Source organism: Physeter macrocephalus, chromosome 14 (assembly GCF_002837175.3).
Source record: "Physeter macrocephalus isolate SW-GA chromosome 14, ASM283717v5, whole genome shotgun sequence".
Taxonomy (NCBI): domain Eukaryota; kingdom Metazoa; phylum Chordata; class Mammalia; order Artiodactyla; family Physeteridae; genus Physeter; species Physeter macrocephalus.
Window position 1 is genome coordinate 61,643,515 of NC_041227.1, and position 27,578 is coordinate 61,671,092.

Consider the following 27,578-nt stretch of genomic DNA (forward strand, 5'->3'; position numbering starts at 1 on the left):
CTACAGTTCTTCCTTCACTCTTGGCTTCTTCTCCTGTCCTGGAGGTCCCTTTGGCTCAGCTACCTTCTCCTCCTCCTCAGCCATTTCTTTCTGCCCAGCTGGCCCTTCCAGCTTGGTCAAGTTCTCCAGCTCAGGCAACTTCTGTTCTGGTAGCTCTTTCTTCGTAAAAGGTACCTCCTTTTCCTCAACTAACACCTCCTTTTCTGTCACTTCACTTTGCTCAACAGACAGTAGCTATTCAAGAAAAGAAGAGTGGGAGGGACACAGGGGGAAGAAGGTGGAAAAAGAAACAGAGGCAAGAATTACGCGATAATTATTGTAATTGCCAAGCTGCCTTTCTCTGCTCTATGCCCACAGTTGCGGCTGTCCCAGGCCTGGCTACTGAGATCCATTCCCGGACATTTGCTAGGACTAAAGAGTAGGTACTTTCTTTCCAAGCTGAGAGGGTGTTAGCTGAGAACTGTGGAGCAGTCATTGCCCCTCTGTGGGGAAATGCCTACTTGGGAATGAAACCAACACAGAGGAAAACAGAGATGGGGAGACAGAAAACAACTTTGAGCTTCAGGATCCACCCACATCTGGCGTTCTCCCAGTTACAGGGGATAAATTCCCATTGCTGCTTAAGCCAAAGAGTACTGTGGTTTCTGACATTTGCAACTGAAAGGGTCCTAACCGATACAGGTGACACCTTCCAGCAGATGGCCTCACTGAGGCATGAACAGAATTAGGAGAGAATGGAGATTGTAGAATGATGCCGGAGGGCAAGAGCCCATCAAGACATGTGGTTACCCAGTCAGGATCAGTGGACCCAAGGAAGCAGCCTTAGGAGCTGTGTGAGACTTCAGAGCGTTTGCCCTTCTCAGTGTTTCTCAACTCCACCTTTCTGGTAGTATGTGTCCTTGAAATAAAGTCATCCAAACTGGATTCATCCTCCATTCTCTCCAAAGTGCACAAGATTATGGAAATCTTGGTACCCTCTTTCCTAGTCCATTGAGCTCCTGATGGTTCTGTGTGGGACAGAATAATCTAGGGTACTGCTGTTTTGCCTTACCTCATCTTCGTCCTCAGTCTGGATCTCGATTTGACTTTCCAGGAAGTCAGAAAAGCCCTTCAGGGTATGTTCGCCCTTATATAGTACAGCCTAGGAAGAAAATGGAGCAGGGTCAAAATGGTAGCCCCTTCTTGCAAAATACTCAGAGATTGCTCCACAGGGAAATCCAGAGTCAAATTCCTAACAACCTAAGTGCAGTAAGCAAGTTCCTTGACTGCTCTGAGCCTCCATTACCATGTTTCTCACATAAGCATAATGAAACGTCCTCCATCGTAGGGCTGTGAGGTAGTGGTTCAGAGCAAGAATTTTGGAGCCACACTATTGGGGCTCAAGCCCTGGCTTCATCACTTAGCAGTGTAGTCTGGTTGCTTAACCTCTCTATGACTCAGTTTCCTTAACTGTAATATGAAGATAATAACAGTCCCTACCTCATGGTGTTGTTATAAGGATTTAATGAGTCACTATACCCAAAGCACTTAAAACAATGCCCGACTCATAGTCTGCACTATATATATTTGCTATTATTATTATTATTATTACTAAAGAATAAGAATAGTTATTTTACAAAGTGTCTGGCCTATGTTCTTGCTCAGCCATCACTAGCTTCCTTTCCTCTTTCAGTCTTTAAGAAGATTAGGAAACTGCTTACTGCCCTCTGGCTGTCCAAACTCCTTTTCAGATAACTGAAGATCTGTGCCAGGTCCACCCTTTCAATCTAGGCACGTGCATCTTTTGCACCAGGAGGATGACATCCCTTTCACCTTTCTGGGGCCAGCCTTCTGCCTATGCCCTTGTTCATGTTATACTTCCTACCTATACTTCACACCCTTCTGATTTAAATCCCCACCATTCTTCAAAGTCTCATGTCTGCATGAAGACTTCCAGCCATATCTGTCCTCCAGTATCTGCCCTATCCAATTCCAGTTGCACTTGGAGATGAGCGCCTATCATGACTTTTCCTCCACACTCAGTCATACTCTTCTTAGGAGCAGGGACTTTGGCTTGTGATTCTTTGATTGACATTCTTCCCCACATGCCAAAGTGGCATGAAGAATGTGTTGCATGAACACTGGTGATGTTCGATGACTCTAACACCAAAGCGTAAAATACTTAATTGTCTCTATTACGCATTCTTTCTTCTTCTGATAGCACTCCACCCCCAATACTCACACGGTGACTCCCCCGACCTTATTCCATATAGTCTGAATCAGGCTCAGCTCTAATACCAGAGGGAACCATTTGACCTAGGCCTGACCATCAAAACACCCACATCGCCTTGACCACAATGACTGGGTCAGGGGGGGACCCAATCAGACTGAGACTTGGGACTTTTGTGAAAGCTAATGGAAAACACTCTCTAACTTGAATATGAGAAGATAATAAGGGCTGGAGCTGAGAATGAAGCTGATTTGGTAAAAAAAGGCAGAGCTGGAGACAGGGAGAGACTGAGTCCATGACGATACTGTAACATTTCTAGTTATGTGACTCCCAGGAGCCCCTCACTTGTTGAGAGTCAGTGGGGAAGAGCCTGAAGACGGGGTACCGGTCCAGGTACGTCAGCTGAATGTCATTTGCTGTGATGTCGATCTTGGCGATGGTGACTGTGGAGTGGTTTTGATACTTTCTACCCAACTCTTCCAACACTGGGAACAGCGCCCTGCACTTTTGGGACCAGGGTGCATCTGGAAGAGAAAGGCCGTCACTCAAGCTCACACTAATAGAGACCCTGAAAGCCACACTCCCACGTAGACAGTATCACTGTGTTCCACTAATGGTCTGTTGCCATGCAAATTGCAGCCCCCCTCTCTTCTAGTAGTATGTTAGGTTATTTTACATTTCAACCACAGTACCTGATCATCATTAACTAAATTAGAAGAAACATAATAACCTAGTCCCCTTCCACTCAGACACTAAAACTTTTTACATGTTGGGACATTTTCTTCTGTTCTCTGAAAATTTTCCTTTCCACTCTAGCTGAAGAGGAAAACCAAGAAAAATATTTATGATAGATGATTCCTCTTGTTCTGCCAGAAAGTGTGTGTGTGTGTGTGTGTGTGTGTGTGTGTGTGTGTGTGAGATAGCATGAGAGTTTTCCAACAGAGGTTAAGCTCACAGCTCAAGGTCATTTAGTTACTGAGGCAGAGGAGGTGGGATTTGCAGACAGGTTGTTTTGAGCTGTGACCGTGCTTTCACGCTGCCTTTCAGTCCCGGGGAGGAGAACGCACCCAGGAAGTGAACATGAGGTTGTGACAAGTACAACCACCCCTGGGAAGGGGACACTGTACTTCCCCCCTGAGCTGTGTGAGTGGGCCAGTCACCGGGACCTATGGAGAAAAATCTAGGACCAGCTCCAGCATGGAAGGGAAACAACCTTGCCTGCTTGTTCCATTAAAATGTCTGGCTCTGTGGGAGGAGTGGCGTCAAAGGCCCTGGTTATTACATTTGGATGATCATCCCTCCATTTACAAACCAAGTGCTTCTGTGACCATCTGCTCTCCCAGCTGAATCCCCGAATCTCCCTTGGAGCCCAATGGGCCCTGGCTTGGAACACGAGGGGGCCTAATGGCGGTGGTCCCAGGGAGCCAATCTGACAGCCCTGCTTCCAAGAAAATGAAGCTGCTTTTGCTTTTTACCGGAACTAAGTGGGCATTCTCATGACTCCCAGGGTCAGTGAGTACAGAAGGGCCTCCCTAGCCTCTCACTTAAAGGCAGCAGATCATGGTTATTCAGCCATGCAAACTTTAAACACCTGGCTCTGTGGATGAGCATCCATTTCAATGAGATTTTTAAAGGCCTGCATGATGTAATCCAGCCCTTGTTTCACCCTCCAGGCAATGATGGCTTCCGAACGGGATTTGAACTTTTTGCCTTGCAATTGACTTACTGTGTGACCTGGGGTAAGGTAATTAACTTCTCTGAGGCTTGGTTCCCTGATCTGTATCATGGGGAAATCCACTGGACCTTCCTAAGAGGCTTGTTTAGGGGAGGAAATGAGAGCAGGTGTATAAACTGCAAACTCATAAGTGCACAATAAATGGTAACTCCTCCTGTTAAGTAAAAGAGATGTCTGCAGTCACTGCATTACCACCCTTCTCTGTGTCTCAGGGTGGAAGAGAAGGTCCCTGGCTTTGGCTGTCACGTGCAAATCAGAAACAGTGAGGGAAGGGCAGTAGCTCCTGGGTGAGCAATGGAAATAATTGTAACAACAGGGAAAATAAGAGCAATAATACCTGTCATTTATCAACTGCTTACAAGATGCCAGACGCTGTTGCAAGTCTTTTACATGCATGATGTGGGTCTTCAGTTTGGCTGCACCAACTTAGGTATGTTAAGTATGGACCATTTGATAAGTTACTTAACTTACACTGGTCACTGGTACAGCAGTTACTAGAGTAGGCACTGGATTCAGGCTGACTAGGTTCCAATCCCTTACTTAATTAAGTTCACATACTAGCTGCGTGACTCTAGTAAAGTTTCTTTACTTCCCTGGAACTCTGTTTACTCATCTGTAAGGTGGGAGCAATAAAGTAGCCACTTTCAAAAGTAAGGTGTGAGGGTTAAATGAGATACACAGGCCTGGTTTATCTAGCATTCAGTCAGCGTTAGCCATCAGCATTACTGTTGTTACAAATAGCCGCAGGCCTGATTATGAGAAGGTATTCCACACATTCCAAGAGTTTGATTGGGGGGGAGAGTTGCTTTGTAGCTGATAGCATCTTTTTTTTTTAATATCTTTATTGGAGTATAATTGCTTGACAATGGTGTGTTAGTTTCTGCTTTATAACAAAGTGAATCAGCTATACATAACACATATATCCCCATATCTCCTCCCTCTTGTGTCTCCCTCCCACCCTCCCTATCCCAGCACTCTAGGGGGACCCAAAGCACCGAGCTGATCTCCCTGTGCTATGTGGCTGCTTCCCATGGAATCTAAAAAAAAAAAAAAAAAAAAAAAAAAGGTTTGAAGAACCTAGGGGCAGCTAGGGGCAGGACAGGAATAATAGCATCTTGATCCAAACTCTTTGGATGTCTGAAGACCATTCTTGGCATGGTGCTTTGATAGATTTTTGGAGATTCTGGTACCCAAGAATTCAGGAGCTACACTGAAAAGTAATGTTGAAGCCACTGCCTCCAATGGCCTCTGCAGAGATACTTACAGAACATCACAAATACGTCCCTTTCCTTGTCAAAGACAACGACATTGAAGTTCTTCCCAACAAGCTGCTTAACTGGCCCCTGGTCCCAATAATTTGGAATTTCTTCACTGGATTGATGTTTCTAGAAAGCAAATTTGAGAGACTTTCACGGTCTCCAGAAAGGAATTGGCAGCTGGGGCTCCCCACCCTGACTGGGAACAATGGAAGACTTTCTCCTGTTCTTGCAACAGCCTTGGGAAAGAGTTGGAAATGCTGAGATAGATCATGAGCTAGATGTGCAGCCTAGATTGTCCAGGGCACTGGAATCAGAGGGCTGATGAGGTGACAGGGCTCCAAACCGGGGTGGATTCTAGCATTTCAAATACATGATCGTTAGAATTCTTAGATGAGAGTGCATTTCACACCATTAACATCTAAACTAGTTTGTGTCCCTTCTCCCAAAAATATAGCCATCCCCAACTACCCCAAGAATCAAACTAAGATCATTTTATGTGACCTATAAAATATTTATCCCACTTCGTTTCTTGACACCTTCTCCAAGCTCATCACCATTCTTCCCTTGCTTGCTTTCTTCAGCCACGCTGGTTTGTTCACCCAAAGGGCTAGCCTTCCACCCACTTCCTCATTCCCACACGCCCTTCTCTATCAGATTTATCTCTAACTCAGATTTATCTTTCAGAATGATCTCAGAGAAGGACTTCCCTGATGCTACCCCAGACAAGGTCAGGCCCTGCTTTCATAAATTCTCATAATACTTGGTACTTTTCCTGCATCACTTATTTATCATTTATATTTAATTTTCTGGTTATTTGATTAATGTCTCACTATCTCAATGAAGGGAACGTCACAGGGGACTTTTTCTTCCCCCATCATTAAGTACAATTGAGTACTGGCACATCATGAGACCTCAGTCAATGTTTTGTGAATGAATGAAAGAATGAACCCAGCTCTTGCTTCTCCTTGAAGAAAGTGGTGAAAATCTCAGACCATATATTTTTCTCTGCAACCATTATTTTCTGAATATCTCTTGAATTCACACACTCCTCTCTGTCTGCACTGCTACTACCCTTGGCCAGGTAGCTTCCATCTCTCGTCTAGGTCACTGTAATAGCCTCCTAGTGTTCCCTCTGCATCTCCTCCTAATCCTCACCACACCTTTATCCTCCTACAAGCAGATTCTACCTTCACCAGACAAATCTGCCTTCCCGTTGCTCTTAGGGTACCATATCGTTAATATGCTCACAAATCCTTGCTGTCTGGCCTCTGCCCAGCTCACCAGTCTTGTCTCCCACTGTAGCTTCCCTCATGCCCACCCCAATCCCTGGAAAGGACCTGAAAATTCTTTGGGAGGGAGCTTAAGAAGTGTGGCGACTGGATATGAGAGATGGGGAACGGAGGATTAGAAATGGGCCAGATCAGGCACGTGACATGTTATAGGTCATGCGAAGGATGCTCATCTTCATTCCAAGAACAGAAGAGGATGTGCTGGCCCTTGAGAGGAAGACAGACACCTCCTGAGATATAACCAGAGGGGGAGAAAGAGGACAGGCAGAGCTCCAGGGAGGTTTGTAGATGTGGGGATAGAAAATGAGGGGCTCCTGTCTGAAGCCTTCTGTTTTCTTAATGCTGTACGATTAGAGTCCTCAGTTCAGACTGCAAGTAGGAATGGGGTTGAAGGAGAAAGAGACTCCGAGATTAAGAGAATGAACACACTAAGAGAAATTTATATAGAAACGTCAGGGCATTTCTACGAGCCCACGGGATATTTGGTTTGTGATTCCATGAAGCCAGCCTGCCTCGCGGTGAGGTCCTTTTTCTCCAGGATTGGTCTGGAAGCAGTAGGGAAGCTAAGTGGGTTCAACAGGAGTGGCGATTTTGCCTGGGAAGTACTACAGGGTGTAGAGGAGGTGGAAGGGATGGAAGAGTTAAGGGAATCATCATCAGAGCGATGAACCGTGGAATCCAAGTTCATGAAGGAGGGCAATAAAGGGATGGTGAAACAGGATCAGGAGACTGGAGGCCATGAAAAGGGTTAGGGATTGTAGCAACGTGGCTACTAGAGAAGGGAACTAAGAGGACGGGAGGTGTGAAATCAGGCTTTCAGAGGGGCTGCCATCTCTAGGGTATGGCCATAAGAGCAGGTGGCTGAGAGGGCATGGACACCCCATTACTGGAGAAAAGACCAGGGTTTTGGATACTGACATCTCTGTAAATGAGGGCAGAGTAGGGGTGGAGGGCAGGTCTGTGACGAGGAGCTTAAGTGCTCAGAGAGTGAAAGGGAAGTGATCAGAGCAACAATAGGATCAGGAGCAGGTGGCCTAAAGTCCAAAGGCGTGGAATCCAAAGAATCTGGAGTTTTTGAAGGCAGAAGGAGGAGAAATGGTTTGGAAGTGGCATGGAGGACACCAACCTTACCAACTGGCCTGTGATAATGTTGTCCGTCAGACAAAAACCAGCTTTCATTTGAGAAGGCTGCGGGGGAAGCAGTGTCTGTGGGGGGACGGACAGAAGGTAGTGGGAACCCTCCAAGGTAAGGTGACCACACATTCTGGTTTGCCTGGAGAGTCCCAATTTATTCCTGTCATTTCAGAACACTTTTTAAAATTGCTTCCATTACTCTCAAAAGTGTCCCCATTTGGAAAATAAATAATATGGTCACCTAACTCAGCAGGACATAACTCAGCAGGATGGTCGAGGATATAGCAAGAGCTAAATAAACAGCAGGTGGTTATGTTATGGGGCTACATAATGTTATGCAGCCATCCTTTTGCAGCCTCTCCTCCCTGGTCCCTAAAGCCTTTGAGGTTACATCCTGATTGCTTCATATATGCCACCCCATCTTCTCCCCCAAGCAGGCATCTACCCTGGGGCCAAGGAAATCTTTCACATTAGAGTCTGAAAGAAGGATAAGAACCTACTTTCAGAGAATGCCAGCCCTAGGAGTGCCTGCATTTCATTTGGAGATTCCTACAAAGAAAATGCCTTTACTTTAAGAATAAAGAATTAATGGTGGAATTATAAGGTCAGGACAGATCAAAAGTTAAATTGATTCGAGGTGGGGAAAAGGGGGTATTTCCTCACAAGAACCATGAGGTTGACCTTTATCCTACCTCCCCATTCAGATGACTAAAGCCCTCAGAATTACAGAAAAAGAATTATTTTGAGGCTCTGGCTAAACCTTGTCCAAGGATGAGCTTACCTTGGCCTTTCTATTCAGGAAGCTCTGGCCGAATTTCTTGAGGTTTTCATAGGTTATTTCCTCGAAAGGCATTTTGTACCTTGCATCAGAGCTTAAGTTTAGGAGTTGGACACATGGGATATCAGCCTCTGCGATCCGGAAGTATTCGAAGACACGTCCATTTCTGGGCTCGTCTGCGTCCACAAGGATGAAAAGGATCTGCCAAAACAAACGAAACCTGTGTCTCTCTGGATCGGAGGCATGAAAAATGTAACGACCCCCTCACCGAGGGAGAGAAACTGTTGGGAAGCTGTTGCGGGGAGGGGACACTAATGGAAAGCGAATAGCAGAGTCTATGGAGCACTCCTGAAAGCCAGGACAAAAGCTCCTTTTCATCAGGCAGGGGCAGCCCTGTGCTTCACTGCACAGACAGGCATCAGCTGTCATCCTGGTTTCACCATCCTTGTGCAGGACACCATTCACACAACCGCAGGAAGACAGGAGGTCCTGAGCTTTCATCCCAGTTCCTTGGGCAAAACAGTAACTTCCACTCTCTGTGCCTCAGCTGCATTATCTGTAAAGTGGTGATTATAATAGTACCCACATTGTAGGGTTGCTGTGAGAATGAAACAGGACACTGTATGTAAAAGGCTTAGTTCAGTGACTGGGAGGTATAAAATGCTCAGAACATTTCACCTCATTATTATTCTAAATTATTCTTCTATCTAGGAAACTCACGACCTCACTCAGTCATGCATTCAACACCTATTTGTGGAGTGGCTACTAGGCATTTTGCTAAGCACTGGGGATACAAGGCAGACAAAATCCATGCCCTCATGGAACTCACGTTCTAGTGGAGAAGACAGGCAAGAAATGAGTAAAGACGTTAGTCAATCAGATAGCAGTGAGTGAGTGCCAACCAGATGATAGAACAGGGCACTGTGAGAGAGTGACTGTACAGATGGGGTGAGATAGAGGCTCAGTATTGGGTAGGAAGTTCAGCAGGAGTATCTGAGGAGGTGACATTTGAGCTGGGACCTGGGTGATGAGTAACAAGTCAGGGGAACATTTATTTAGGCAGTGGAAACTGCCACTGAAAAGGCCTGGGTGTGGGGAGGGGGGACACATGGAACGTTATAGAATAGAGAGACAAGGCCAGTGTGGCTGCAGTACCAGAGAGAGTCATGGAAGATGGTGAGAGATGAGGTCAGAGCTGCAGTAAGGAGCCAGGGGTTAATCTGAATGAGATGGGAGGTCACTGAGGATAATAAGCCAGAGTGTGACATGGTGATAATTTTTAAAAGACCACTCTGGTTGTAGAGAAGAAACAAGCATGGAAGAAGGAGACCAGCTAGAGTCTCCTGCAGACCCTGGATTTGGATACTCTCAGGTCATTCATCTATCAAAATATTAAGAGCCCTACTATGTGCCAGACACTCTTCCAGGTGCTAGGGGGATTGTGAAAAACAAAGCAGACATATTAAAACCAACCATGTATACTTTCAATAAACATTTGTTAGAGGTGAACAAGATAAGATGTGGGGGTATGACCTGTTGGAATCATATTCATCCAACTGTTTATCTTTGGCATGAAAATGGAGCACGATCAATAAATGGCGTTCTAGAAGTTTGCTAACTGGGGTAAAGGCAATCTACAACCTAAACCCATGATATATGCCAAAATGAGTTCCACCTAGATTAAAGTGTTAAATTTTAAAAAAATCTAGAAGAATTATGGCTAAGCATTGACTATTATAACAGTAATAGCGTGAAAGCAATCCGATTGTAATCAATTTAATTACATCAAAATTCTTGAAGTTTAAAATTGAATAAACCAGGAAACGTATTTCCAAGAGGCGTTTCTGTAATTAGAATAACTTTCCTGGAGAAAAATGAGGTGGGATGTAGCAGACATTAAAAATGCTCATGCCTAGTGGCTTTATTCTGTATTTATTTGGGGTTTCAAAGTTTTTAATTGTTTTGTTTAAATTTCAGAATAATTTTCTTCAAGAGAAAGAGAACCTACCATTACCTTACTTCTTATAAAAATAAAGAGAAAAGTGAAGTAAATAGCCCCCAGAGTCCAGATGGTGCTAACTCTATAAATATAGGTATAATACTTAGGAAAAACTGATGTGTTTCTTTTCTCTTTTTTTTAAGATTTTTTTGGATGTGGACCATTTTTAAAGTCTTTATTGAATTTGTTACAATATCACTTCTGTTTTATGTTTTGTTTTTTTCGGCCCAGAGGCATGTGGGATCTTAGCTCCCCGACCGGGGATCAAAACCACACCCCCTGCATTGGAAGGCAAAGTCTTAACCACTGGACCGCCAGGGAAGTCCCCTGATGTGTTTCTAATGATAATAATAACAAAAAAATATAAGCTCTGTTTATTGTACATTTGCTCATTGCTTTACATATAGCACTTCTAATTCTTGCTATAACTCCCTATTTTACACGGGAGGTGACCGAGACTGAGAGGTTAAACTCATCTAAGACAAAATCACTTGTAAGAGGACGAGAACTTGAACCCAGGTCTGTTGATGCTGAAGCCTGAACTTCAGCAACTGCTTGTCTGTGCTGCTTCACACATTCAGGCTTTTCACACTCCTTGATCTCAGGCAGGAGCGGTCTTTCCTTCCCCTCGCCGCCAAGCCAAACGCTAGCCACACTGCAGTCACCCACTCTTAGTGGAGCATGGCCCATTGAAAAAGCAGCCAGACCAATCATGTTCCCATAGTAAGACTTCTCAAAAAGACGAGGGAAGGAGCAAAGGTTTGGTGAGAAAGAAAGAGACGCTGGGCAGGAAGAAGAATGCAAATCAGGAGATCGGTATGCAGATGAATACACCAGTCCTTCCTGGATTAATTTATAATCGGTAAAGCAGATGGATCGCATTAGGGTCTACAGCTCTTGGATTCCTAAATAAAGAGCCCCAAGGAGCAGTGGCCACTTCCACAAACCTTGTTTTGGAATTTCTTCGATGCCAATTTATAGTGCTGCATTATCATACGAAATGACTTGGAGCTTTTGGAGACGAAGAGCAACATGTGATTCAGGATGTTCAATTCATAAATCAGATCCTTATTCTGAAATTAAAAGGAAAACAGGTCATTCCTTGCACACAGCTGCCCCAGCTACCCTTCTCCCGGGACCCTTTGCTCACTGACCTCAGTGTTGTATTCAATAACAAAATCTGTGAGGTGCTGTTTTATGAGTTGATTGAGGGTATGTTTGTTGGTACTGTCATCGATAAGCTCCTGGCGGTTCACGATTTTTCCCTTGGACAAACGAAGAAAAGCATTAGAGGGCAGTAGCATGCATGATGTAGGCACTTAATAAATATAATAGCACAATTTTCCCCTTGGATAAAAGGAAAACGCCATGGTAACAGGTGTAATACATAATCTAGATACTTAATAAATATGGATGGTTGGGCAGATTAGCCTGAGAGTGGAATACGGGTATGTGGAAGCCACGAAAACCTCCAGCCTACAGACACAGGGAGGATACTTGACGGACAGCGCCAGCTGCCTTTGTCTGAAATCCATCAACATATTTGTGCTGGTGCTGAGCAGTTTCTCACACGCTGCTCCTAACCAATGAATTTGTCAGGGATACGAAGGCAAGCCCATTTCTGTGAGATACAGAGCTTCTCTTATAGGAGACATTGATGAACTTTCTTAGAACTACACTGCAGTCAAGGACTCTTCCATCCCACCTTCCTTCCTTCCAAAGGGTCAGATCTATTGATGCATCATGGTCTGATAAGTTTCCCCCAGCTCCCTCTCTATTTTCCTTCAAAGGCATTTCCCCTAATCTTTTTTTTTTTAACATCTTTATTGGAGTATAATTGCTTTACAATGGTGTGTTAGTTTCTGCTTTACAATAAAGTGAATCAGTTATACGTATACATATGTTCCCATATCTCTTCCCTCTTGTCCCCTAATCTTTTACATGATTAATCCTGCTTGATGACTGCTTCTAAGAAGGACCTGGATTAGCACAGGAAATGACATAATTCTCTGTAGCCCAGGATCAAATTCTGTGGGGGAAGGAAAAAGAAGCAGCTATCTCCTTATTTCTCTCTACTCCATCTCCTCTTCATCCATGCCAATCCCACGCTCTAGTCCAAACCTATTCCTTGGACTCCTGCAAAGGTCTCCTGATGGTCTTCCAATTTCTCCCCCTGCTTCCCTTCCATCTATCTCCCACACTTCAGCCAGAGTGATGTTGTTAAAATGCAACTCTTGCTTAAACACTTCATAGGCCCCATTGTCCCCTGGATAAAGCCTATACTCTTTCCTGGTCATAACAATAGTTTAATAATCCTAATTAGACTTATGGACAGCTCATGTTGTACCAGCCACAGTTCTATATATGTTATATGTATTAACTCATTTAATCTTCATAACATCTCATTGTGCTATATACTATTATTTTGCCCATTTTACAGTTGAGGAAATTGAGGCACAGAGGAGTGAAGTGACTTGCCCAGGGTTGCTAAGGTAGTAAGAGGTGGAGCCAAGATTCCAAGCCAGGCAATCTGACTCTAGTGCCCATGTTCTTAACCATTAACAGAGACCAAATCTCTTCTAAATGCATTTCCAAGTTTGCTATTTGGTTTTTGATTTTGTGATTGGGTTTATTCTGCAGAATTTTAAAATTTTTGTATGATCCAAATTTATCAGTATTTCTTTTCATACTTTCTGGGGTTTCTGTCATGCTTTATAAAGGAGCTTTCCCCCTCCCTCCAAGGTTAGAAAGCAGACTCTCCCATGGCATCTTCTGGTCTTTCCACAGTTTTATTGTTATATTTTTAAATCAGGGATCAATCTGGAATTTAATTTGGTGGAAGGAGTGATATATAGATTTAGCTTTAGTTTTCTTTTTTCAAATGGCTACCCAATGCTAGTCATTGAATAACATGACTAGCATATTATATGCTATTTTCCCTACTTGTCTAAAATATCATCTTTATCATATACTAAATTTCCATATGCATTTGGATCTATTTCTGGACTCTATGTTCATTCAAAACACAAATCAGCTTATTTTATTCTCCAACTTAGAATCTTTCAATGACTTCCATGGGCCTAAGTAAAACACAATGGCTCACAGTCTTCTCGATGAGAAGACTTCTCTCTGAGAGTCAACCAGCATCTGGATATCACTCCACCTACTTCCTGTGTGGCCTTAGGCAAGTAACCTAACCTCTCTGAGCCATGTCTATAAGCAACATGGTTATTGTAAGGATTTAGCTTTGTGTGGGGAGGGAGTAATGCATGTTCCAGGAACCAGACCACAGTGTCTAGAGTAACACCATTCAGTAGAATTTTCTGTGATGATGGAAATGTTCTGTAAATCAATGTTATTGAATACAGTAGCCACAATCCACTAATAGCTAGCTTGACTGAAAAACTAAAATTTTAATTTAATTTTTTTTTTTTTTTGTGGTATGCGGGCCTCCCCCTGCTGCGGCCTCTCCCGTTGCGGAGCACAGGCTCCAGCCGCGCAGGCCCAGCGGCCATGGCTCACGGGCCCAGCCGCTTCGCGGCATGTGGGATCCTCCCAGACCGGGGCGCGAACCCGGTTCCCCTGCATCGGCAGGCGGACGCGCAACCACTGCGCCACCAGGGAAGCCCCTAATTTAATTTTAATGTAAACAGTCGCATGTGACTAGTGGCTGCCATATTGGACAGCTCAGATCTAGATCCCAGAGGGAGAGAGGAGGAAGGTTTGTAATAGAGGTTAGACTGTGGAAGGCTTTGTGGGCCTCATCAGGGACTTATCTTTATCGTAAAAATTATAGGAATCAGTTAAAGGGCTTTCAATTGGAAGGAGGAGAGCAACCATCAGATTTTAATTTTGGAAAGATTTTTCTTTAGAGGACAAGTTAAAATGTGGTAGACCAGTTGGATGTATGTTGTATTAGGCTATGGAATATGAATGGTCACTTGATCTAGAATGGTAGCAGTAGAAAGAAATGGATAGATTCGCAGGATATTTTGGATTTAAAAATCAATGGGATTGGGCTGATGGATTGGTTTTGAGGGATGGAGAAGAGGGAGGTGTTAGAATGATGCCTAGGTGTTCTGGCTTTGCTTACAGAGGAGCTGGGAGAGATGGTGACACCATTCATTAAGAGAGAAAAAACACTAGAAGAGGATCTGGAGGGGAGATTATGACTTTAGGCATGGCCATGTTGAGACATCTAGTGATGGATATAAAGGTCTGGAGATTAGAGAAGTCTGGCTGGAGATGGAGATTTGTAAGTCATGGGTGATGGGGAAAGGGAGATGGACCAGAGGAAAACTCGGGGCAGAAGATTGAGGCTTAATTAATGTCATTTACTGGTTAAGGAAAGGAGGAACTCCCAATGGAAAATGGCTAGAAAGGCCAGAGAGACAACAGAAGACTGTGATTTCCCAGAAACCGACTAGTCCACTGCCCCTTAGTTCACAAGTGCAGACCCAGAATTTATACCCAAAGCCCATACATACACACATAGTTCATTATTTTGAACTAGAGCCCCCTCACTAGCAATAAGACCAAAGTCCTACCTTTCTGAACACCAGAACACTGTCAAGGGTGGCGTGGAAACGCCCAATGGCATTTCTAATCAACATCACTCCAAATGTTAGTTCTGGGAAGTCTTTGATCACATCATAGAACAACTCTGCTACTTCTTCCTCTAAATCCTGTTTGGGGAGAGATGTCTGATGAGGCTTTGGTAGGAAGCAAAATGCCTGGATTTTTTAAGGACAGGGTGAAAATAGTGACTAATTCATCTCTTCACCTTTCCAAGTTCTGTGGTTTTGCTGGGCCACCTAAATCCACTTTCATGGATGTTGCATACCCAGAATACTTCTACGGCTATGACTAAGGCCAAAATAGGCAAATCCACAGAGATGAATGGAGAGAATTGATAAACTTGACCTTTTCCAAGTATTAGAGTGAAGGCTGTTCTAACACAGGTGTTAAGACTTTTTAACATTTATTCCTTAATTACTTTCAGAAGAGGCCATTGATTTGACCACACGTGGTACCAAATATGAACTTGATATCACGATATGGTTGTAGTTTCAGCCTTCTTCTTTCGCGTGAAAGAAAATTGGGGCCGAAAACGATGTCAAAATGTAGGATGGGAGAGAAAGAGGTACAAACTCTCCCCTTGTATAAATATAATCCCCAAGTTCTGACTTCTACTCAGAGAAGGGGAGGAGTCATCAGAGTTATAGGAAATGAGTTAAGATGTATAAGAAGCTCATTCTCCAAAAGCAAGAACGATTTGTAAATCATTTATCATCCAGTGATATTCTAAATAGACCCCAAAAAAGATCAGTTATACTATCAAAACCAGTTCTATATATGTCAATCTCCTCTCCTCTCTCCCCATTACTGTCCACATTTGTAGTTAGATTCTCTTACCATTTCAGCTTCCGTTTTTTCTTTATTTTTTATCCTGCAGTTCCCCCAGAAAACCAGTTCATTGAAAAAGGAAGAATGGGCATGGAATTAACCTAAATGGGAGACCTCTCCTCACCCTATCCACCCTCCCAGACTCAGGACTCCTCATCAGTTGAGAAGCCACCTCCCACCTCTTGAATGCAGTACCTGGAAGAAGCCAATGATGACCAAGGGCCTGGAATTCACAAACTCTGCTATCTCACTGGTGTCAGAGAACAAAAATGCTTTCTGGCTAATTTGTCTTCTCAACCAAACAACCAAGGCAGTAGATTCAACCACTCCTGGAGAGAGACATACAATTAAATGGATCCCACAGAAGTTTCCTCTTGAACTGGAGCAAGTCCCGTCTTCCCCAAGTTAAATGAGTAGAAACCTCTTGTCTTGGATTCCCACCCCTTGAAAGCCAAGGTCAGTTTCTCGTCTCCTCCCCACCTGAGCCCCAAAACGTGAACATTAACAACAGCAGCTAAACTTGACTGAGCACTTACCAAGGACCAGGCACTGGGCTGAGCATTTTGCATGTATTACATCCCCGCAATAACCCTATGGGATACATATTCTCCCAATCTTGCAGATGAGGCAATTTGAGGTTCAACTTTGCCATTGGCCACTCCGCTAGTGAAGCTGGGACTCAAACCCGGGAGGAAGCACGCCCAGCTGTGTTTTCTTATTCACCCTTCAAAGTGACAGGAATATGGATTTATTTTTTTAAAACATAAAATTTTAAAATGTAAATTAAAAGTCCAGCTAGCTCTGCACCCTTGGGAGAATTCCATTATCTCCCTGTGTCTCCAGTTCCTTAGCTAAGACCTAGATGTCCACTGAGGTCATATACCCTGACTTCCATTTCTCAGCTATCATATGGGAAGTGCCAAGCACACAAAAAGTATCTAAAATTGGGACACATCTACCACATCTGGGGAGTCATAATGGTGTGCCAGAATGTACTCAAGGCTACAAATGGACTTGTGTTTGCTAGGATCATCAGTTTCATATGGTGGCAGGTAATGTAAAATATTATTTTCTGTCAAGGCCTGCTATAGAATACAATGGATCGTTTAAAATGAGTTTATGAGCTAAAGCAATGTTTGTTGTGAGTAGCTTTGGACAACATAGTGGGTGGGCCAAAAAGGCCACTACAAAGGCCTTTATTCTTTCTCTTATAATTCATTCCTTCACTCGTTCATTCATTTGATAAATATGCGTTGGGTGCCTATTACGTTACTGAATGCTGTGCTTGGTCCTGGGGATAAAATGGTGAGCAGAAACAAGACTATGCAGTTCTCATTCTGTTGAGGAGGACAACTATCCAATAACTGCACAAACAAGTGTATAATCACACCCAAAGTAAGTATTCAACAGCAAAGTTCTATGAACCTGTAGAAAAGATACACGACCTAGACTGTGAAGTCAAGGAGAGCTTCCTGGAGGAAATCACTTATAAGCTGAAAACTGAAGGATACATAGGACTTAACAGGAAGCAACTGGAAAAGGAAAGGCAGAGGAAAACAGCCTGTGCAAAGGCCCTGTGGCAGGACAAATTGCTGCCTGGGGCTTGAGGAATGCACACTGAGTTGCTAAATCGACTGGAAAGGACATTATTTTCAGTGTCTTTGCTTACTTTTCCTAAGAACATTAGGCCTTTTAAAAATTTATAATGCAGTATGTTTACATGCATGAAGGTATACAAATTATAATGTATAGTTTGATGAATTTTCATAAAATGAACACACATGTATAAATATCACCCAGATAAAGAAATAGAACGTTATCAGCCCCTCGGAAATCTCCATTGTGCCCCCTCCCAGCCACTACCCAACCCTCACCTAGAGGTAACCATTATCCTAACTTCTAACAACCTGCTCTTGAACTTTATATAGAGTCATACAGTATGTGTTTAGGATCTGGCTTCACTATACGTGTGAGATTCCTCCATGTTGCACCTGTAGATTCATTCCCACTGCTGTGTAGCATTCCATTGTGTGAATATTCCACAACTTATTTATCCATTCCCTGTTAATGGGCATTTGGTTTGTTTATAGTTTGGGGCTATTAAGAATTAATTCTTGTGCATGTCTCTAGGGGCACATTGTATGCACTTCTGTTGGGTACATGCCCAGGAGAAGAATTCCTGGTCATGGGGACGCTGTGTCCAGCTTTAGTAGATGCAGATTAGACCAGTTAAAAAGCCACAGTGAGTCAGGCCTCTAAAAGTTCATAAGAGGAGGATGGGGTGGTCTCAGAGGACAGAGGGGGCGGGGGAGGCTTCATGGCACCCTCAGACCACGGCTCTCCACCCACTGCAGTCACCCCCTCCTCCTGGACACCAGCCCCAAGGCTGAGTTTCTATTTTCACAGTGGTCCAAGCCATCTTTTAGGAAGAAAGAGGCACGTATCATGAAAACAAACTCTTTCTCTTAAAGGCTTTGCCTGAAAAAATTATGTCTTAAGTGACCTGAAAGGAATTGGTTTAGAAATTCTGAAAATAACAAAAAAAGGTGAATAAAACCCTTCCAAATGGGTTTGAATTTCAGGTCCTCAGAACCATTGCTCTGATTTCCCTTTGGGCTACTCTCTCCCTCCGTCCACACTCCAGCCATATCCTTATCATCCAGCACACTGGGCTTGGCATCCACCAGTCTCTCTGCCTGGGCTGTTCTTTCCTCTCAGCTCTCAAGGGCATCTCACCCTGCTTATTTCATTCTCAATTTGGTCTTTTCTTACTCTCCCCTCAATCATTTTTAATTTTGTGACCTGTTGTATTTTCTTCATTGAGTCTGCTTCTGAAGTTATGATTTTTTCCTAACTTTCTCAGGAGCTCCTAAGGGGGAACAGAATATGCCACCTCAAATTCTACTACTTTGGCATATTATTTTGAATTAAAGTTACTTGAGAAATAGCCTGTGCAAGAAGGATGTCTGACCCTCCTTTGTCCCTTCGAAAGCAGGAAATAAATCTCCCATGTAGAGGTACTCTCCCTATACCAGGAGGGTAGATTACATCCTTATCACCGGACATAGGTATTTAAGGTCAAGAAGGCTGTATAAACAAACCTTGTTACTTCCTCACTAATTTTCTACCCCAAGCCCAAACACCTTTGCCTTGTCAATTCTTCACAACTTTATTGTTTCTTTGTCTAAAAGGTATAAAAGCTGTCTGTTTTGGTCACTTTTTTGAGCCTCGTATCTTTGGGACTCCTGTACGTATGAAATTAAATTTGTTTTTCTTCTTTTACTCTTTCTTATGTTAATTTAATTATTAGACCAGCCAAAGAACCTAGAAGGGAAGAAAGGAAAAATTTTCCTCCCCTGCATCCTGTAGTGTCTGATTAATAGTAGGTGCTCAGGAAATAATTATGGGATGAATGGATGAGTTGAATGGATCATTAGATAACTCGGTCTGAGGGAACTTGATCTTAGACCCTCTTCTCTGGGATGGATGAGCTCCGTTTGCCCTTCTGGACCCCATAGGTCCGAGATAGCTCTGAACTTGGCAAACAGTTTGTTTCTGAGTGCCTGCCAATTGGGCACTGTCCCCACTAGGCAGGTGCCTCTCCTGGTGCTTGGCTCTGAGCCAGAGGACACAGTGACAACCGAGGTATGAATGCCGTGTCAATGATTGACTGGGGCCAGAGCTCCGCTGCATATTTCCAGGCACAGGCTGTGAAGGCAGCATTAATTGAAGGCCTGGAGGCAGCCTGAGTCCCCCTCCCTCCAGGGAGATGGCCAAGGTCAAGTCTCCCACCATCAGCCCTTGGAGACCAGAGGAGAACCTGGACTTGAAACAACAAAGACTAAACCCCACCTGCCTCTGAGGGAAGTTTTCGTAAAAGTCACAGTGCAGGAGGCCAGTAAAGTACCGCCGACCCCCTTAGCTCGGGGAAGCCCTGTCAAGTTTCTTTTTAGGAAGTGAGAAATAGAGGCTGCTTCAAGTTCTCACAGCTAGTGCTCGCCCTGAACTCTGGGCTCTGGCTCCATCCCAGCATCTCACTGCCTCTTTCCATGGTTGGGGGTAATGCTGAGGAAGAAGGGGACGGTCAAGTCCAGTGCAAATATGGGCTGGCTCCTTAACTGCGGGGCCCTTGCAATTCCACCCCATTCAAACTCAACATATGCATTAAAAACCTAAGTGTTCCAGGCACTAGTCTAGGGTCAGGAAACTAATAGTTTGAGGATAATAATAACCACATCTGCCGTTTACTTAGAGGACAGCACAGTGTACAGCAGGGATCAGTCAACTGTAGCCCATGGGCCAAATATGATCTGTCAACTAATTTTATAAATAAAGTTTTATTGGGACACAGCCTTGCCCATTTGTTTGTGTATGGCTCCTTTCTCACGGCATCAGCAGAGTTAAATAGTTTCAACAGAGATTGGCTTGTAAGGCCTAAAATATTTTCTTTCTGGTCCTTTAGAGAAAATGTTTGTGGATCCCACTGCTAATTACCTGGGGAGCCTTGCGAGTTATTCCCCTCTCTGCACCTCAGTTTCCCCATCTGTAAAAGCACCTCCTATACTGTGTTGTGACATCTGAGAAGGGACTAGAACAGTGCCTGGAACACAGTAAATGCTTCAGACATGTGCAGACTTATTCTTTCTTCCTAGGAACCCTTGGAGGTAGACGCCTTTACCATCCCTACTTTACAGATGAGGAAATCAGAATTCAACAGGAGGAAGTGATTGTTCCTCAGGTATGTAGTGAGGATTTGAAGCCTAGGTGTCCACCAGCTCTGGCAGACTTTTAGGAGACCCCAGGAAATGAGGTGAGATTGGCCTCTGCCCTGTGCTCTCAGTTGAGTAGACAGTGAGGAAGAGATACAATTCTGTGAGATGAGATCTTTGAGGGGGAAGCACAGGTGCTGTGGGACCACAGAAACGGGGCAGGCACCCCGACCCGGGCAGTCAGGGGAGACTTCCTGGAGGAGGTGATAGTGAAGCTCCCTGAATGGCAGAGGAGGTTCCAGGCCTGGCTCCCAGCACAAAGGGGGCTCAGACAGTCTGGAAGTCGCTACTCTGTCACCTTCTTACCTCTAAGTGGAGTTGGACCTCACCTGTCCTTCAGGAGGTGAAGGCGTCCCAGAGCCTGAGCCACTCCATGAGGAGATATGGACTTTGACAAAGTAACTGGGGGCTTCTGGTTTCTTCACAGCCCTCCCCCAAACCAACACATCACAAAGGGCTCCTCGCTTAGGGTCAGTGGGTGGCCACTGAGGGCTGTCACCCGGTGCATAGGAAGCAGCAGTCTTTGTCCCTTCTCTCCCTCCTGCCCTCTCTCCCCATCTCTTTCTCTTCCCCTTGCACACACCAGCCTCATACAAACCAGCTGGGAGCCTCAAGGCTCCAAGTCTTTTATGCAACCTGCCCTGAGGCTGGCTCTTCAGCAAGTCTGGCCTGTGTGTCTCACACCCCCTTTGTGTCCATTCTGAGAACTGCAAAGCATCCTGCAGCCTCTGCACATGGTGGCCCTCTCCTCCCTGTCCCTTTGGTTCTTGTAACAACTCTCAAACAGGCTTATCTCACACTCGCAAACCTGCTAAACGCCAGGCCCTGAAAAATACACACTCAGTTTTCTGAGATTCAATCATTCAACATACACAATGGGAACATTCTACTAACATAGTAAGGGCTGTGCTGGGCACTTCTGCGTTCATTAGTTTTATTCCATCCATCCGTCGATCCACCCATTGTGCATACATTTATGCATCCATATATTTAACACTCTTTAAACTTAGGACCTGCTATGTGCCACACTGAAGCACAAAATTCTTCAAATTTCCACAACATCAGGATAGGGCTTGACACATGGTAGGTTCTTAATAAAAGGGTGTAGAATAAGTAGATGAATGAGTTAACTAAATGGAGGATGAGAGAAGCGAAAGGGTTTGGTAGTCACCCTGTCTCAAACCCGTCTTGTTCTAGCAACTCCCAGTCTCCGTTTCGAGCAACCAGTGCTTCCTCGGCCTGGGACCCTGTCAAAATCACTCTAAAGTGGAAGAGTGTGCAGTGGGTGTGGGGAGATAGGTGAGTGGGGAGCTCACTCTCTGGTCTTTATAGTTGATAAACCACGTGCACCACCATCCCACCTCATGGTGCCTCCAGAGCCCACCAGCTGAGATGCAAGCTGTGGTGGAGGCAGCTACACGTCCACCGAAATCTTTTATTTCCTTATAGACATAGAGCAGGGCCATATTTCCCAGCCTTTCTGTTGGGCGGAGCGACCTGACGGAATTCTGGCCAATGGGATGAGAATAGAAGTGATATTCGCCATCTCCAGGCCTGGGCCACGGACACCACTGGCGGCACCCCTTTTCCTCTCGGCACCAATAGCTGGCCAGATACAGAGGGAAGAGCAGGAAGCTCGGGGGTCCTAGGGGAGGACAAAGTCACAGGCTGGAAGGGGTCTGGGTCCTTGAAAGACTGTGGGGAAAACAGAGTCCCCTCATCTCCACCCTCTGGCTGCTAACTGGGCTCAGCGCAAGCAAGAAATAAACTTGTAATTCTGCTAAGCCACTGAAATGCAGATGTTTGTGTTTCCATAGTTAGCATTACCTTGATCGACACAGAAGTACCATTACCTTTGCAGCTGATGGGCTCCGATCTATTGCCCTCAAAAAACAGCTTCAACTCTGGGGCCTTCTTGACATCAAACTCCTTCCCAAGTTCCTTCTCCACCGTGATGTCCACTTTGCCAAAGCCAATCCCGTTCTTGCCTTTGCCCATGATCTCCACGGCTTTGCCCAGCTCCTCAGCTAAGTTCCTGGATTGCTTTGAGGACGGGTTGTCTGAAAGAGGCAGTATGAAGACAGAACTCACTAGAGCTTTTCCTCCATCCCTGTCTCCCAAGGAGGAGGTTTTGTCTGGCCTGCTTAGCTCCTGGGCTTTTCTGGTGCTCCACTGCTAGTGGGTAGATTCAGAAATGGGACAGGATGTGAGACACATGGTTCATGAAATTGGTCAGTTTGGGAGACACACATCAGGTTTCTTTGGGTTCAGCAACACTGGAAACAATACAACCTTGGGCAACTTAGTCTCTTGAAGCTCCAATTTCCTCATAGATAAAGTGGGGAAATAGTGGCTACCTTGTGAAGTTGTCAAAAGACTTATTTTACAATCAGTTGTATTGTGCTTATTACTTTCTAAGAGTTTTACATGGATTAATCCATTTAATCCTCCTAGTACGCTATGGGGTAGGTACTGCTATTATTATCTCACTGTTATAGATGAGGAAACTGTTGCACAATTGAAATGACCTCCTTGCCCAAGGCCACATGGCAGCAGGAGGTATAGCAGGATCGGACCCACTCACTCTGGCTCCGGAGTGCTTGCTCTCTAACCTCCACTGGGCATGTCAAACCCTTAGCACAATGCCTAGAACTTGGTCAGTACATAATGCATTCTTACTAGCACCGTTATTATTGTAAAATTTCTATCAGAAATTATAGTGAGGGGGAGAGAAAGAGAGAGGAAGGGAGGTGAGAGGAGAGAAAGAGAGAGAGAGAGAGAGAGAGAGGAAGAGAATGAGGGAGGGAGGGAGGGAGGGAGAAGGGGGAGAGGGAGAGAGAGGGAGAGAGAGAGAGAGAGAATGCCATCTGGTGGAAATTCCTGGACCTAACAGGCCAAGTTGGGCCCCTCCAGTTGCCCTGTATCTGCATGTAATACGGCAGGGGACTCTCTCGTGGAAAGAAGGCCAGATGTGGGAAGGGTAAGGATGAAGGGAGGTTATGATGATCTCCTACGCACTCAGCCCATCCCCTTGGTCTGGGGTGTTGAAGAGACCTGACACTATCACATTGCTGGGCAGTGGGGGTGGCATTTGGATTGAGGAGCCCTTTTCTGGAAAGAGCCTCAGGGGCCTGGCATGTGATCCCAGCAGGAGGAGAGGTCTTCCTGGCCTAAATGGGAGAGGCTAAAAGGCAGGCAGTTTTGCCTCCCTTCCTCCTGAGAGGATTGTGAAACTGCAGGCCCCTCGCTGGTCCCTCACCGACTGGTGTCTGCGGCAGGTGGGCCGAGCCAGGGCAGGGGGTCATTAATTCCCTTTCAAGCCAGAACAGTTTATCTTTTTCAAACTCCCTTGTCCATCTGGAGCATTTGGAAGAAGTGCAAATCACTTCCAATGCTATGGGCAAGTTCCAAGTCCAACAGAGAGGGCTTCTGTAAAGCAAAACCCAGAAGGCTAGGCCTGGGACAGCTGGCACACGCCCTATGCCCAGTCAGCACACCTGCTCCAGTGACGGAACCCGAAAGTGAATGATCGTTTTCTTTAAACTCCCAGTCAATGGACAGGAAGTGGGAATTTTGCCTCTCTTGTAGGTCGATGCCTTTCCACCGCCTGCTTTGTCACCATCATTGCCTTCGATACCCCCATCAATCACCACCAGCAGGTGCTGGCCGGTTGCCAGCCACTCTGGCCTGCAGGCTTCTCCTCTGCCTCCCTCGTGGATCCGGCAGTGCCTGGCTCAGGGCTACTAACTGACAGAGCACCCAACTCAGAGTTTTCTAAGGGTACGAGCTTGGGGCAAGAGAAACACTTGCCTAAACGGTGGAGTTTTTGAGGTTCCACACACAGCCCAGGGCTCTTCAGTGTCCAAAATGGAAGTGAGAGAGAGAGGTTGTGAAAGCTGAGATCTGAGAGCTGGATGGATGGGACCTAACAGTAACAGTAATGGGATTCATTCACTCATTCATCTGACAAATCTTTTTTAGAATCTTCCATGTGCCAGGAAATGTTTTAGGTATTGGGGACTTAACAACAAACAGATTGATAAAAATCACTGCTCTCGGGCTTCCCTGGTGGCGCAGTGGTTGAGAGTCCGCCGGCCGATGCAGCAGACATGAGTTCGATCCCTGGTCCGGGATGATCCCACATGCCACGGAACAACTAAGCCCACGTGCCACAGCTACTGAGCCTGCGCTCTAGAGCCCCCGAGCCACAACTACTGAGCCCACGTGCCACAGCTACTGAGCCTGCGCTCTAGAGCCCCCGAGCCACAACTACTGAGCCCACGTGCCACAGCTACTGAGCCTGCGCTCTAGAGCCCCCGAGCCACAACTACTGAGCCCACGTGCGGTTCGATCCCTGGTCCAGGAAGATCCCACATGCTATGGAGCAACTAAGCCCGTGAGCCACAACTACTGAGCCTGAGCTCTAGAGCCCCGGAGCCACAACTACTGAGCCCACGTGCCACAGCTACTGAGCCTGCGCTCTAGAGCCCCCGAGCCACAGCTACTGAGCCCCCTCACCTAAAGCCCTGCTCCACAACAAGAGAAGCCCGTGCCCCGCAATGAAGAGTAGCCCCCGCTCACCGCAACTAGAGAAAGCCCACGCGCAGCAGTGAAGACCCAACACAGCCAAAAATAAAAACAAATAAATAAATTTATTAAAAATAAACAGAGTAGTCATGGGCAGAGCTTGCATTCTCACACAGACATGATAGGTATCCAGGCTTGGCGACCTGCTGTGCCATTCTGGAAGGGTAAATGAGTGTTGCGATGTGTGTTGTGTCGTGCAAAGTATGTGGCTCTAAATCCGTCAATGTCTCCACTGAGGGTCTAGGATTCAGGTATTAAGGCTGCAGCAAAAAAGAGAAGATGGCTTAGATGTCTGACCTGTGCAAACCATTAACTCATATAATCCACAGCAGGTAGAGCAGCTGCAGAGTTCTCAATTCTTCTGAGAAAGGAACCATAAAACAAATGTTCAAGTAGTGGCCCAAGTCTTGGTGTGGATGAGGGATGCAGGGGACCAGCTGGAGGAGTAGTTCAGCAAAGTGGAAATCATGTCCTGCTCACAGGCTCATGTAAAGAAAATGGCCCAAACTGGATCTCTCCTAGGTCTTGCTCCATGGGCTGGAAGTAAAATTAGGCATCCTGACACTTTGAAGGAAACAAACCATTAACAGCCTGAGCTGGATGGAAGTCAAGAGGTTTGGAACTATTTTGATGGAACTTTACACAACAGCCATGCTCCACATTGGATGGAGGCAAAATGACCCAATTAGATTTTCCCTTCTGTGAACTACCAAGGTCAAGGACACAAAAAGAATGTTTTTGTTCTATGTTGCTATGAAGTAGCTGCACAAGCCAGCTGAGGAAGCACTGGGATCCATGGTAACTGAGCTGCTGATACTGTCACTTCCCCGACTCCCCCACTGAAGGGGCCTCACTCAGAGAGAATGTATCAAATGAGAAGAGACAAAAATTGAGGAAGGAGTTGGGAGGCCTGAATTTCAGGCAGGGGACACAAACTCAAATACTAGAGGGGTGAGGCAGGGGTGGGACTGTGTGGGATTGGCTGGATAGGGATGTGGTAAACTGACAAGTATGTTTTCTGATCAAAACGGGAAATGGTTATTCAGCTCCAGCCAACTGTCACATTGCAGGAATGTAAGCCAGTGCTTCCAGAACTTTTGTTTTTTCAAGAGCAGATGTAAATTCAATTTCAATTGTGAAATGTCCCAAGATAGAGAGACAAATAGTGGCACCACACTGGGTCATTGTGAGGATTATATGACATTTACTGGGCTATAAGGACAGTGCCTGGACCACAGTAAGTGCTCACTATGTGACTGTTAGGAAAATCCCTTCTACCCTGTCCCAAGGCACAGACAGGTCTGTGCCAACGTCTCAGGAAAAAGAAGTCTGTTCTCTCTATCAAAATACAGGCTGATGCAAAGCCTAAAGAATAAACGTGGGCACACAAAATTCAGACACTAAAGGTGATGATCTAAAAATCTTTCTCAAGAGCGTGCCCATAACTGTGTCCCAGCAACTTAACATGCGATCTTATTTAGTCTTCACAATAATCCAGTGTGGCCCTTATGTTCATGCCCATTTTACAGAGGAGAAAACTGAGGTTCAGAATGGTAAAGACACCTGAGGGTAAATCCTGGCTTCTTGCCTTCAGTGGGACAGAGGAGCCAGATACAAATCAAGACAAGAGTGGCAACATAGTATCTTGCAAATTGCTTAATTTCCCTGGACCTCAGTATTCTCATCTGTAAATTGAGGATGACGTTATATATATTATTTTTTTAATTATTATTAACATGTGTTCTCATGTGTTTAGCAATATTTAAAACTCCTCTGGGGACTTCCCTGGTGGCGCAGTGGTTAAGAATCCGCCTGCCAGTGCAGGGGACACGTGTTCGAGCCCTGGCCCGGGAAGATCCCACCTGCCATGGAGCATCTAAGCCCACGCGCCACAACTACTGAGCCTGCGCTCTAGAGCCCCCGAGCCACAACTACTGAGCCCACATGCCTCAATGACTGAAGCCGCGTGCCTAGAGCCCGTGGTCCGCAACAAGGGAAGCCACCACAATGAGAAGCCTGCACACCACAACGAAGAGTAGCCCCTGCTCGCCGCAACTAAAGTCCGCGCACAGCAACGAAGACCTAGTGCAGCCAAAAATAAAATAAATAATTTATCTTAAAATAAATAAATAAACTCCTCTCGCTGCCAGGAGAAAGGGGGCAGGTCTCAGCCCACCCATCACCCACTGCCCAGGAGTGAGGGACACTCACGGAAGAGCACCATCAGGAAGCGGGTCTCATTCAGTATCTGGGTCAGGCCGGCAGGTGTTAGCACCATCAAGTTTTTCTCCACCAGGATGTGCAAGGGCTGGGACATGTTGATGCTGGCTTCCTTGACGTCCACCTCTGGTGAGCCCTGGACAGTGCTGACACAAGAGGCCACCAGCAGCAGAGACATCCAGAGCAGCTCCAT

The 27,578-nt window shown here is 45.4% G+C and overlaps 1 protein-coding gene across 1 annotated transcript; it reads right to left on the reverse strand.

Annotated features, from left to right (window-relative positions):
- On the reverse strand, positions 1-27,578 carry PDILT (protein disulfide isomerase like, testis expressed). The gene is made up of 11 exons (XM_007114465.2): positions 27,377-27,578; positions 22,432-22,638; positions 16,005-16,138; positions 14,951-15,088; positions 11,558-11,668; positions 11,351-11,476; positions 8,408-8,605; positions 5,209-5,329; positions 2,555-2,733; positions 1,052-1,141; positions 1-234 (listed from the first exon to the last, which is right to left on the reverse strand). Exons 1-11 carry the CDS (start codon positions 27,576-27,578, stop codon positions 1-3), a joined length of 1,740 nt encoding a protein of 579 aa, XP_007114527.2.

Coding starts and splice junctions, on each gene's coding strand:
- PDILT (XM_007114465.2), bottom strand. CDS start 27,578: ATGGAGCTGCTCTGGATGTCTCTGCTGCTGGTGGCCTCTTGTGTCAGC. Junction 16,139..22,431: donor GGAGCCCATCAGCTGCAAAG/GTAATGGTACTT, acceptor GTCTCTCTCCAG/GAGTGGTTGAATCTACTGCC. Junction 1,142..2,554: donor TCCCCACTGACTCTCAACAA/GTGAGGGGCTCC, acceptor TTTTCTTCCTAG/GCTGTACTATATAAGGGCGA.